The sequence below is a fragment of the Heterodontus francisci genome, chromosome 12, assembly GCF_036365525.1.
Source record: "Heterodontus francisci isolate sHetFra1 chromosome 12, sHetFra1.hap1, whole genome shotgun sequence".
Taxonomy (NCBI): domain Eukaryota; kingdom Metazoa; phylum Chordata; class Chondrichthyes; order Heterodontiformes; family Heterodontidae; genus Heterodontus; species Heterodontus francisci.
In genome coordinates, this window is record NC_090382.1 from 36,425,036 (window position 1) to 36,438,292 (window position 13,257).

Below are 13,257 nucleotides of genomic sequence, written 5' to 3' on the forward strand. Positions count from 1 at the left end.
AATATTTGCAGGTGTCTTCCACTGAGCAAAAATCCTTTTCTCAGTTTTTAAAACGCACAGAATTCTAAGTTCTGAGTACAAAAATAAAACCTCTTGTAACAGCATGGACTCGATGGGCCGAATGGCTGCCTTCTGTGCTGTAACCATTCTGTGGTGCTATGATTCTGAGATGGGTGAGGACAAGGTCAAATATTTTTTTCCCTCGTGTTTCCCTTACCACCTGCTGCAGGTCCAGTCTGGCAGATATGTGCTTCAGGATTTCATCTGTTCAGTCAGTACTGGTGTTACCAAGCCACTCTTGGTGATGGACATTGAAGACCCCACCAAGAGTACATTCTGTTCCCTTGCTACCCTCAGTGTTTCTTCTAAGTGGTGTTCAACATGGAGGAGTACTGATACATCAATGTTCAACCTTTTGCTATGAGACTTCATGGGTGGAATTGTAAGCTGGTGGTAGGGGAAACCGACACTGAGATCCCCGCGTCGCCAATCAGGCACAAGTTGACAGCGGCGGGCCTTTGTAAGATTTAGAACCGCGTGGCTGGAAGTCCCAGCCTTGCAGAGCTGCCAATCAGAGGCTGGCAGCTGCAGTGCCACCGTGGAGGCAGTGGCTGCTGCTGTAGCTGCAGCGACCAGACACCAAGGAGCGGCGCTGGAACCAGGCTTGAGGCATATCAGGACTGGAGGGGTTTCTCGGGGTGGGGGTCGTGGGGAAGGGGTGTCGGCAATAAGGGCAGTTGTGTGGCTGTCAGCTGCGTGCCCCCCCCCCCCCACTTTCCTGATGCTGGGTCCCTAATCCAGGCACTAAGCGCCTTTGAATGAGGGATCACCATGACCCTCACCCCCTACAACCGGGAAGCCAGCCCACACGGTTATTCATGCTGTGCTTCCTGTGTGGCGACAGGGCCACCCACTGCATGGGTAATTGTGGCTACAGTGGGAAGAGGCCCTTAATTAGGAGTTAATTACCCAGTTAAGGGCCTCAATTGTTGGCAGGCTGGGAATGCTGTTAACAGGCATTCCCACCCCGGACTAAATTTTGGCGGAGGCGGTATGGTGGTAGGTTCCCACCCAATTTTATGCTCTTCCCACCTCTAAACCCGCCACAGTTGAGAAAATAAAATTCCACCCCATGGATCCTGAGTCAATATTGAGCATGCCCAGTGCCAGTCCCTTCTGAACTGCATACCAATGTGTGGCCACCTCTGGTAAGTCTGTCCTGCCAGTGGGACAGGACATACCCAGGGATGGTGATGGAGCAGTCTGAGACATTGATTGAAAAGTATGATCCTGCGAGTATGACTGTGTCAGGCCATTGCACAATTTCTGACTGTTGCTCTATTCTCTTCCCTTTCGTTTGTTTTTGAACTATTATTTATACAGTCTTTTTCACCTTTTCCATAAGTTTAAAGTCCTTGTGACCACCTTATTTATCCTTTCCAGTAGGACCCTTGTTCCAGTCTGGTTCATTTGGAACCTGTCCCGTTAGTACAGTTCCTTCCTGTCCCAGTACTGGTGCCAGTATACCATGAAATGGAATCCCTGTTTTATACACCTTGTGTTCACTTTCTTAATCTCTGCTTATCCCTATGCCAATTTGCATGTGACTTGGTTAACAATCCAGAAATTATAACCCTTGAGGTCCTGTGCTTTACTTTAGCTCCTAGTTCCTGTTACTCTTTGCCAGCTCTTACCTATGTTGTTGATCCCAACATTGATCACAGTGGCTGGAATCTCCTCCTCCCTCTCCAATACCCTTGGAAGCTGGTTCAAAATGTCCCTTACCCTGCAACAAGATAGGTAAAATACTTTGTGGGACTCTTTATCCTGCTTACAAACGTTGCTATCTGTCCTCCCTATTATTGAATCCCCTACAACTACCACATTATGCTTCCCCGCCCCCTCCCCATCCCCCCTCCCCATCCCCCGCTTTGGACAGCCTCCTGCTCCAAGTTCCATGGTCAGCATTCTGGCTGTCCTTCCAACAGTCCTTATCCTTATCCTCACAGGTAGCAAGTACGTTGTATCTGTTGGATAGGACCAGTTCCTGCAGATCCTCGTTCTCTATCTCACCTGGGTTCCCTGTACTCTGGACAATACCAGTCACACCTATCCCGTTCTGTCCTGCATCTCTCTGAGGTGTGACCAGGGTCTGGAGCATACTGTACAGATACTTCTCCGTCTGCGCCCCCTCAGTGTGTTGGACTGGCTCCAACTTGTACTGTAGCTCAAAGACTCTACTGCAGATATGTTCACTCGGGACATTCTCGATGTCCACAAACTCCCACGTACTGCAGTCTAGACACACAACCTGCTCTGCCATATTTCAGTCTGGATCATTTTTTTTATTTGTCTACTTTTTAGTTTGTAAGTTTTTTTTTTTCTTTTTCTATTAACTTGCACTAAAACACTGGCCAAAAATTTTAAATACTTATTGCCTGAAGCTTGCACGAACCACTACAAGCATTGGAGGCAAAAAGCAGCACCTCCTTCTCTCCCACCAAATTTTTACACTCTGTTGACGATGCACTCTGTTTACGGTCGCTCTGCTTGACCACTGTTCTTCAATCTTTTTCTTAGCCCACGTGTTAACTCACACCAAGTCCTGTTTCCCTATCACCCCTGTGCTCGCTGACCTACATTGGATGTCAGTCAAGCAATGCCTTGATTTTAAAATTCTTACCCTTGTTTTCAAATCCCTGCATGGCCTTGCCTCTCCCGATCTCTGTAATCTCCACCAGCCCCACAACTTTCCAAGGTGTCCGTGCTCCTCTAATTCTGGCCTTTTGCGCATCCCTGATTTTAATCGCTCCACCATTGGTGGCCACGCCTTCAATGGTCTTGGCCCCAAGGTCTGGAGTACTGTCCCTACACCTCTCCACCTCACTTGCCTCCTGTAAGACACTCCTTTAAAACCTACTTCTTTGAGCAAGCTTTTGGTCATCTGACCTAATCTCTCCTTACATCATACTTTGTTTTATAATGCTTCTGTTGAGCACCTTGGGATGCTTTATTATGTTAGACGCGATATAAATATGTTATTATTGTTCCTGAAACTCTGCCTGTCAAATCTCAAAGCCTTTGCTACATTTGTTATTGGTTCCAACATGGACCATGACTTTTGACTGTTTACCTTCCCCTCACACAATGCCCTGCACCCATTCAATGATATCCTTTACCCTGGCACCAGGGAGGCAAGACGGCATTTGGGACTAATGTCTGTGTCTGTGGTTGCAGAAGTTATTGTCTATCCCCCTGACTATTGAATCCCCTATAACAACTGCATTTCTACACTTCCATGTGCCCCTCCCCCCCACCCCCCTCCCCTCCATGCAGCTAAGTTGGTGCTGTGGATTTTATTCTGACCCCACTCCTCCAAAGTGGCATCACCCTCACTGGCATTTAACATTGAATGCCAGTTTGTAAGTTGCACAGTCCCAAGGGATTACTGCCTGTTCCTCCTAGTCTGCCTGATGGTCAACCACTGAACACTCCTGAACATTCTATAGCTACAGGGTAACCATCCCCTGAAACATGCTTGCCGTGAAACTCTCCACTTCCCCTGTCCACGGTAGTGATTCCAGCTGCCCCTCAAACTCAGAAACTCTGAGCTCAAGTTCATGCCGTTGCAGCACTTCCTGCATTTGTGTTTTTCCAGGACTCTCAAAATGTTTTGGAGTTCCCACATGGCACATGATGTGCAAGCGACAGGCCCTGGCTGCCCTGCCATGTTAGCTAACAGTTATTGCAGACTTTTTTACATAAAGGCTATTGAACTGTTCAGCTAATATTAGAACTCTAACTGCTTTAAAAAAAAACTAACCAATGAACTAAATACTTACCTGTAACTAAGCCGCTCCGTTCCTCACTCTGTGCTGACTGTGATGCCACTTTGAGCTTTTCCCTGCAATTTGTCCGGTATTTGCCCCTCTGGTTCTCCCTATGCCGACACCAAAAAGACAGCCCGACTTTTGGGAAATAGGACCTTCCAGTCGAGGCAGCGGTGTGCAGCAGGATACTGCAGGAAAAGTTCCCTTCTGTTTATTAATCAAAACAGGAACTCTGGATGGTTTTTACCTCTCTAGCCCAGATCTACTGCAGCCAAGTATTGTCCCAGCAGAGATTTTGTCATTCAGCATAATTAAAAAATCGGACCTGAGACCTTGCCTGTGTGGCTCACTAGCTCATGCCATAACCCACTTCACTATCAGTAAAGCTGTGGGTAGTTTTATGAAGTGTTTTTACTGCTGGTTCCTCTGTGCCCTGCTTGCTTCAGAGCTACCTGATTGTGCTGTTCTGCTGGCTGTTTCCCATGTACCTTGTTGATTCTATATTGGCTTGTGTCATATGACCAAATTTGTTGGTCAAATGGCGATTTGTGTATAAGGGATGAATTAAGAGAGCCACTCCAGTCAAGTTTTGTTTAGTTATTTTCTGAAAATTGTATCCAGTAATTGGAAAACGATTATGTTGTAATGTGTTTTGGTACAATTTCTGACATTTTAGCTGGTTTGGAATGTCATGAATTGCATGGAGAGTGACTGTATGGAACAGGAACTCCACAACTTGAGTGAACCTGCTTGAGCTGGATGCCATTAGCTGTGAGCAGGATTAGATGAATTGGTTTTGGATTTTCAATTTCTTCTTAACTGAGGTCTGTTGTATCATATAACATGAATGCAAACAATGGGTGAATATTAAAGGGTTTGGCACTTTCCATTTGCTGGCCTGAAAGTTGTGTATGAATTCACTGAAATGAGGTTAATCGTTCAGTCCACTCGTGCTGAGGACAGAAGCACTGTGTAGCCGTAAAACCTTTCTGCGTGAGGAACATATAGGTGTTAACACATACCTGGGGACCCCTTGTTGAAAGCCAGTATCAGCCTTCCAAATGAAGAGCATCATTGCAGACTGTTTTCTTAGTACATTGCAATAGAAATAAAGTGCCATTAGGTTAGCCAGTACAGAAAAATATAGAGGTCTGGTCTGGTGACAGATTGACAGAAATCTGCCCTTGGGATCCCCCTTGGTTTCAGGGGGACTTCATTTGGAGGCTTATGCTTTAGAGGGAGAATATCTGTTGTTTGGGAGAAGGGAAAGACCTGATGAAGACTATAGTGTTATTTCAGATTTCTGTTTTATCTATATTGCTGTGTGGGGGCCACAAATCATGTACTGTAATTGTGCTATGTGGCTCTAAGTGGAGGGGAAACGGACTTTTCGACGACCCTTTTTCAGGGTGATGACAGATGCCCCTATAACAGACCTGCCCAGACATTGCATCATTCCACTGCATTGTCATTCAGTGTAACTGAAATGGGGACAGAAACCCAGCCTTTCACTATTGGGTTAATTTACAAATAATGTGTTTAAAATTAATAATTGGTTGGGGCCCAAAGAATGGACTGGCCTCTTGTAATCTGAGTTTTTTTTTAAACATTCTGAAGTGTCCTTATGACTCTAAACTTATTTTAATATAGTAATTGTTTATTTAGACAGGGAAAAAAACCAGTTTGAATTGGCGCTGAGAGACTGGGGATGGTTATCTTAAGTTGGTTAGAGCATGATGCTCATAATGCCAAGACCGCAGGCTGGATCCCCATAAGGGCCAATAAGTTATTTAAAATAGGTAAATGGGGGAGGTTTGACAGTTCAGCTAAACATTTCTGGAAACACCTTTTTTCTGAAGGTCATACGATGGGAAAAATGACAACACTATGTAAAGCACAGTATAAAGCTGCTGGATGGGTTAATGCATGTTTGAATAGTTGCACATACTTGGACAAGACGCCAATAAAAAACAAATTGTTCTCATTGGTTAGGAGGTATGCAGGAAGCTAATGATTCAATGTGTTCTATAAATGGCTTATTTGATCTGTCGCTGCTTCAGAGGTGATTTCAATTGGCTGTTCTGTTGTGTACATGTAATTTGGGAGGATATTAGTGAGCATGTCCAGAAGTAGGGCTGTGTTTGAGACAATAAAGAGCAAATTGAGGAACAAGGAACTTTTCAAGAGCCGCTTATATTTAACCTTACTGGTACAACATTGCTATTGCTGTAGCAGCAGCCCCTATTCTGAGCAATACTCTAGGGAATTGACTGGAATTTGTACTGTTGATCTGTCATAGAGTGGACTCCGGATGATCAGAGTTGGCTGATAAAAATGTGAGTATCAGAGTCAATTATACATAAAAGTAGTTAAACATAAAAGCATGGAAAATGCTGTATAATTCCAAATGTAAAAGGAACAACATAAAACTCTTAGTAAATATACAATAAAGGAAATGCAAGTTTACAGGAAGGAATAGTTAAAATATATTTCCTAGTATGCAGAAAGGGTTTTTGCGAATCTATTATAATTGCAAATAAAACAGGAAAGGATGTAAAATACTATAATTACCAAAATAAATACAGACAGAAGTGTCACAACAATATTATCGTAAATAGACAGGAAGTGGTGTAAAACTAATTACAATTCCAAGTACACAGGAAGGAATGTGTAACTTTTATGATTATAGTCATGTGGAAGCTAAATGACACACAAATTTGGTTTTAATAGGATTGGAATGGTAAGTAGTTGGGTAGTTACATGGATATGGAATAATACAGCTGACAATATTTGGAAGTACAGGAGTGGAATGTTATTGGATGTTTGGTTTTATTACAGTGGTATGATACTGATGCTGATGTTTATCATTTGATTTGTTTGCTTTTTTCTCCTCTTACATTTTGGCACATTTAAACAAAGTGAAATAGTTGTGTGTGAGTGGGGGTTTGAGATTGTCCTGGTGGATTTGCCATTTGAATTGAAAAACTTTTGCTGCACAAGCTGACACTTATAAATGTATTGCGTGCAGTCAGTCATTCAGCCTTGTGGAACAAAGCCAGTAGGGGGGTTGGTCATGGGCAGAGTGCATGTGTCGACAGGCTGATATTGCCGGGAGTGTAGATAAGGACCAGCGATTGCATGTACTTAATTTTACATTTCAGTGTTGTAACAACAGTAAGTAATCCCAACTCAAATTAAGCAGAAACAAAAAAAGGCTTTGGTTACCAGTCCTTCTGACAGAACTTCCATGGCCTTTATTTTTGTTGGTGGGCTGGTGTTGAGGTGGGCCATAGTTGAAATTTCTATGAGCGAATGTTTAAAACTTAATATTAGCATGTGGGCTGAATCTTGACTGACAATGTGCAAGGAGATAGTGCAGTTCGTTGGCACTGTTCACATTATTTGCTGCTTATGATTCTGTATTCCAGGAATATCTGGTAAATTGCCTGAGGGTGATTGCCATACTCATAAAATCACAGTTTATGCATTCATTTTGTGAAATTACCCTTTGTACCAAAGGAAAACTACAGTGGGGAGAGAAAATAAATAAGCACCAAGGGAACAGTATGCAAATTTCAGCTCTTATTGAATATATTTTCGCTGGAGCCAAGCCCAACTATATATTTAAGGAAACAAAAAAAACAATCAAAAGTCAGTATTATGCCTCAGGCCACAATCTGCAGATACAGCAGCTACTTGACACTGATATCTCTCCTTGTTTTATTCTTTCTTGTAGCAGCCCATTTCAAAGGACGATCTCGCAAAAAGAAGAAACCATCAGGCACAAAGATTGACGAGAGCCCATCGCGGGAGAACTGGCGGCCCAGCCAGTCGGATGTCAAGGAAGAAAAGGTTTGTAATGTGTGGTCATTTGCAGTGGTGAGGGCCCTGCTTTGGAGGATTTGCCCAACCCCCTACCCCCAGGGTTTGATTAGTGGTATTTTGTCTCGTTTACTAGATAAGACCTCCACCCCACAAGCTGGCGGTCTCTGGTAATAGAAGCTTCACTATTTTTTTGTGATGAAATTGTTCACTCAGAACCTGAGTCGTCATCATGTTGAACACTTTTTTTGGTGCTGTCTGATTTCACATCTATTATTTTTGACATTGGATCTGCCGTATTTAATAAGGCCACATAATGGTGATAGCTGGGCCAAGAGCTGGGTGTCTTGATAGGCACAGAAACCAGTCACATAAAGAAATATTTTAATTTATACAGTGCCTTTTAAATTTCAGGACATCCCAAACGCTTTACAGTAATTGGAGTGCAGTCACTGTTAGAATGTAGGAAATGCGGCCGCCAGGTCCCATAAACAGCATTGAGATAATGGCTAGATAATCTGTTTTATTAATGTTGATTGAGCGCTAATTATTGTCCAGGACACCAGGAAGAACACAAATGCTGTTCTTCAAAACATTGTCATGGGATCTTTTACATCCACCTGAAAGGGCTGGGACTGGCGTTGGTTTAACATCTCATTTGAAAGACTGTATCTCTGACACTGCAGAACTCCGTCAGCACTGCACTGGTGTGCCGTTCAGATTTTGTGCTCAAGTGTCTTATGTGGGATTTGAACCTTCTGACTCATAGGAATCGGAACATAGGAAATCGGAGCAGGAGTAGGCCATTCGGCCCCTCGAGCCTGCTCTGCTGTTCAACTAGATCATGGCTGATCTTCTTCCTCAATGCCATTTTCCCGCACTATCCCCATATCCCTTGATATTTTTAATATGTAGAAATCTTTCGATCTCTGTCTTGAACATACTCAATGACTGAGCCTCCACAGCCCTCTGGGTTAGAGAATTCCAAAGATTCACTCCCTCTGAGTGAAGAAATTCTTCCTCATCTCAGTTCTAAAAGGCCAATCTCTTTCTGAGACTGTGTCCCTTGGTTCTAGTCCTCCCCCCCCCCCCCCCCCCCCACCCCCAGCCAGGGGAAACATCCTTCCTGCATCTACCCTGTAAGAATTTTGTATGCGTCAATGAGATCACCTCTCAATTTTCTAAACTCTAGAGAATACATGCCCAGTCTCCTCAATCTCTCCTCCATAGGACAATCCTACCATCCCAGGGATCAGTCTGGTGAACCTTTGTTGCACTCCCTCTATCGCAAGTATATCCTTCCTTAGGTCAGGAGACCAAAACTGTACACTTGCAGTGTGAATGCTACCTCTGAGCCACTGCTGATACATTTAAGTCTCCTAAGCACGCTGCAGAAAAATTGACTAGTGAAATTTCTCTATGGGGCTTGTCCCTCGCAGGGACACACCTTTTCAAGAAATGTACTGAGCGTGTACTATGAATAGGTGGGCCAGATTGGCCAAAGCTCTTCTGCTGCCTGAAACTGTTGGTATGTTACTTAAGTTTATCAATATTGGAGATTGGCAATAGTTCAAAATTTAAAGCGCCTCCAGTGTGCATAGGTGGTGTTGGCAGAGTTTAACCACAAAAAACCAAGAAGCCTACCAGCACTGCCAAGTTTCCAGCTGCTTGTCCAGAAAGGACTATCCCAACTATTAGGCAAGTATCTTGCAAGGTTGTCTGAAGTAAAGTGGGAAGAATCCCTGTTCCTAGAAACTGGTCTACTTCTCTTCTGGAGGCATGTTGCATCTTTTTTATCAACAACAACAACTTGCATTTATGTAGCACCTTTAACATAGCAAAACTTCCCAAGCTACTTAGCAAAAGTGTTGTCAATAAAAAAACAAATTGACACTGAGCCACAGAAGGAGATATCAGGACAGACATATAGTCCAAAAGCTTGATCAAAGAAGTAGGTTTGAAGGAGCATCTTAAAGGAGGAGAGAGAGAGGCAGAGAGGTTTAGGGAGAGAATTCCAGAGCTTAGGCCCAGGCAGCTGAAAGCACAGTGGCCAGTAGTGGAGTGATTAAAATTGGGGATGCGCAGGATGCCAGAATTGGAGGAGCGCAGAGATCTTGAAGGCTAATGGGACTGGAAAAGGTTGTAGAAATAGGAAGGGGTGATAGGGGAATAATACTTGTTGGGAATTCAGATACGAGCAACAGTTTTGGATGAGGTCAAGTTTATGTAGGGTGGAGGATTGGAGGCCAGCCTGGAGAGCATTGGAATAGTCAAGTCTGGATGTAATAAAGGCATGGATGAATGTTTCAACGGTAGATGGGCTGAGGCAGAGTTGGTGTCGGGCAATCTTTTGGAAGTGGAAGTAGGTGGTCTTGGTGATGGACCAGATATGTGGTTGGAAGCTCATCTAGGGGTCGAACCCTAGGTTGCAAGCGGTCTGGCTTAACCTCAGACTTGGGGAACTGCGTTTGTGGCGGGGACCTAAAACAATGACATCCGTCTTCCCAATATTTAGCTGCAGGATATTTCTGCTCATCTTGGATGTTGGATAAGCAGTGTGACAAATCCGAGACCATGGATGGGTCAAGAGAGGAGGTGGTGAGATAGAGCTGAGTGCTATCAGTATATAGGTGGAACCTGATGTTTTTTTTGGATGATGTTGCTGAAGCACAGCATGTAGATGAGAAATAGAAGGGGGGAAAGGTTGGATTATTGGGACAGTCCAGAGGTAACTGTATACTGTACACCTGCTTAGCTTGAGTTATTGGATTATCAAGTCTGTCACAGAAGGTTAGCTGGATTCTGATCCTCTCTTGGCAGATATGTCATTTTGGAACCACCTTGACCCGAAGGGATCTAACTTTTATTGTCTGTGATCCTTTCCCCACAGGCCCAAGGAGGTTAGTTGTTAGTTGGTTATTTACTATACTGCTAAGTCATGCTTACATCTGCTAAAATAGATTTCTATTACAATATGGAATGGGTTAGTGATTAGCCTGTGGCACATTCTGGAGGTGTGTTATAAAATGGTGGTTTTAAGGTCCCCTTTTTGCTGTATTGATTGAATGAATGCCTGTGTGTAACTAGGCTGTTTCAGGAATTTGAATATTTGTTTCAATGCTTATGTCTTGATTTTTGTGGTGGACCAGACTTTGTGCTTCAATTTAATGGGTTAGGAATCCTTCTCTGGGAGTAGGAGAAACTAGTTTGACTAGTGTTGGCCTTGGCTCTGGTAGCACCCTCGTATCTATGTCAGGAGATCATGAGTTAAAATCCACTCCAGGATTTAGGCACATAATCTAGGCTGATGGTTCCAGTGTAGTATTGTGGGAGTATTGCATTGTCAGAGGTGCCATCATTCAGATGAGACATTAATCTTGAGGCACAGTCTGCCTGCTCAATGAATTTCTAAGATCACATGGCACTATTTGAAGGGCAGGTGAGTTCTCCTGGTGAATTAACTAGATTTATCACTCAACCAACACCACGATTGCCTATAAAACAACAGTGACTTCACTCAAAAAAGAAAGCTTACCAGTGCTGTAAAGTTTTTGCGATGTTCTGAGAATGTAAAAGGTGCAACATAGATGCAGGTTCATTCTTGCTGCATAATTCATTGAATGCTTCAGCAGCAACTTGCATCTATATAGTCCCTTTTAAAGTAGGAAAGCGTCTTAAGGGACTTTGAAGTTGGGAGTTAGATCTAAGTAGGAGTAGGAAACGACTAGATGTAGTGGCCAAAGATGCGGTCAAAGAGGTAGGTATTATGAGGAAATAGCAAATTAGACGTTTAGAGAGAGAGTTCTAGAGGTTAAGAGCAAGGTGGCTGAAGACTTCTTCATCAGTGATAGGGAGGAGGCTATCCATTAGACCAGCTTTGGAAGAGCAGGGAGGAGGGAGCCATGGAGGTAGTGGTGATAGGGTAGGATATGGATGGAAGAGTTTGGATGAGTTGAATTTATGTAGGGTGATGCTTGGAAAGCCAGCAAGTTGTATTGACAAAGTTGAATTTAGAATGGTGTGGTAGAGAATTTCAGCAGCAGTGGGATGGGGTAGAGGCAGAGATGGATGATATTTCAGAGGTGAAAGTTAGTAGTCTTGATGGGTAGGTTGTGATGTTTGAAGTTCTTGTCTCAGGGCTGCGCAGGACAGTGAGCAATAAATGCTGTGCATTTTGTCTCTGCCTTTTAGGTCAGGCACAGTCCCGAGCGTATGACATTTTCATGTATCTACTAAAAATACCAAGCTCTACATTTTTAGACGTCGTCTTTGCAAGATTAAATTGTGTCTGGAGAGGGCATTTAGGGCTTAATAACATGAAGGTGAAGTCCACAGCTCCTGGTTCTGGTGAGAGCAATTGAAGATAATGAATTGAGATTATCAAACAAGAAGCACACCATACAGTATTAAAGTGTGGTGATCATGCTGGCATTTGCAATTTTCACTGCTGTGCATAACTTGGAAAAGTCTGCATGGAATGCCTGTGGTCAATCTTCACATGCTCATTCTCTGCTACCAGTGTTACCTAGAACTTGGTACGGTATTTTACAACAACCTATTTTATAGGTTATTAGAGGTTGTCTCACTTAATCTAGGATAAATTCCTCCTCCATTGGATCAGTCTTACTCTTGTTTACCTGTGACTACAAGAGCAGGTCAGAGGCTGGGTATTTTGCAGTGAGTAACCCATCTCCTGACTCTCCAAAGCCTGTCCATCATCTACAAGGCATAAGTCAGGAGTCAAGCTGCAATATGCTGACGATGCTTGCGTAAACACACACTCAGAGGCTAAGCTTCAAACCCTTGTCGATGCATTCACGGAGGCGTATTAAAGAATGGACCTTAAGCTAAACATCCATCGGACAAAGGTCCTCTACCAGCCTGTTCCTGCAATGCAACACTGCATTCCCCCCCCCCCCCTCCCCCCACCGACTATCAAGATCCATAGTGAACCACTGGACAATGTGGATCATTTCTCATACCTTGGGAGCCTCCTCTCAGCAAGGGCAGACATTGACGATGAAACTCAACATTGCCTCCAGTGTGCCAGCACAGCCTTCGGTCGTCTGAGGAAAAGACTATTTGACGACAAAGACCTCAAGCCTGGCACCAAGCTCATGGTCTACATGGCCGCAGTGTTACCTGCACTCCTGTGTGCGTCGGAAACATGGACACTATACAGCAGACATCTCAAAGCCCTGGATAGATATCACCAGCAGTGCCTCTGCAAGATCCTGAAAATTCAGTGGTAGGACAGGGGCATTAATATCAGTGTCCTCTCTCAGGCCAACATGCCCAGTATCAAGGCACTGGTCATGGCTAGTCAGCATGCCTGACACGAGACTCCCAAAACAAGCTTGCTACTCCGAGCTCTGCCACGGCAAGAGGCTACCAAGAGGGCAGAAGAAATGCTACAAGGATGTCCTTAAAGCCTCCCTGAAAAAATGTGACATCTCCACTGATTCGTGGGAATCTCTTGCCCGAGACCGCCCAAAATGGAGAAGAAGCATCCACAAAGGTGCCAGCCAGTTCGAATAACGTCGACATGCCCAGGAAGCGACCCAGTGCAAACAGTGGAAGGAATGTTCGGAAATTCGAGCATCCC

At 44.0% G+C, this 13,257-nt stretch overlaps 1 protein-coding gene across 1 annotated transcript in view; it reads left to right on the forward strand.

Annotated features, from left to right (window-relative positions):
• LOC137375821 (AT-rich interactive domain-containing protein 5B-like) overlaps positions 1 to 13,257 on the forward strand; it is a 128,160-nt gene that overhangs the window by 67,773 nt on the left and 47,130 nt on the right. Inside the window, 1 exon segment of the mRNA XM_068043322.1 lies at positions 7,567 to 7,682. Coding sequence (XP_067899423.1) covers positions 7,567 to 7,682 — 116 coding nt within the window.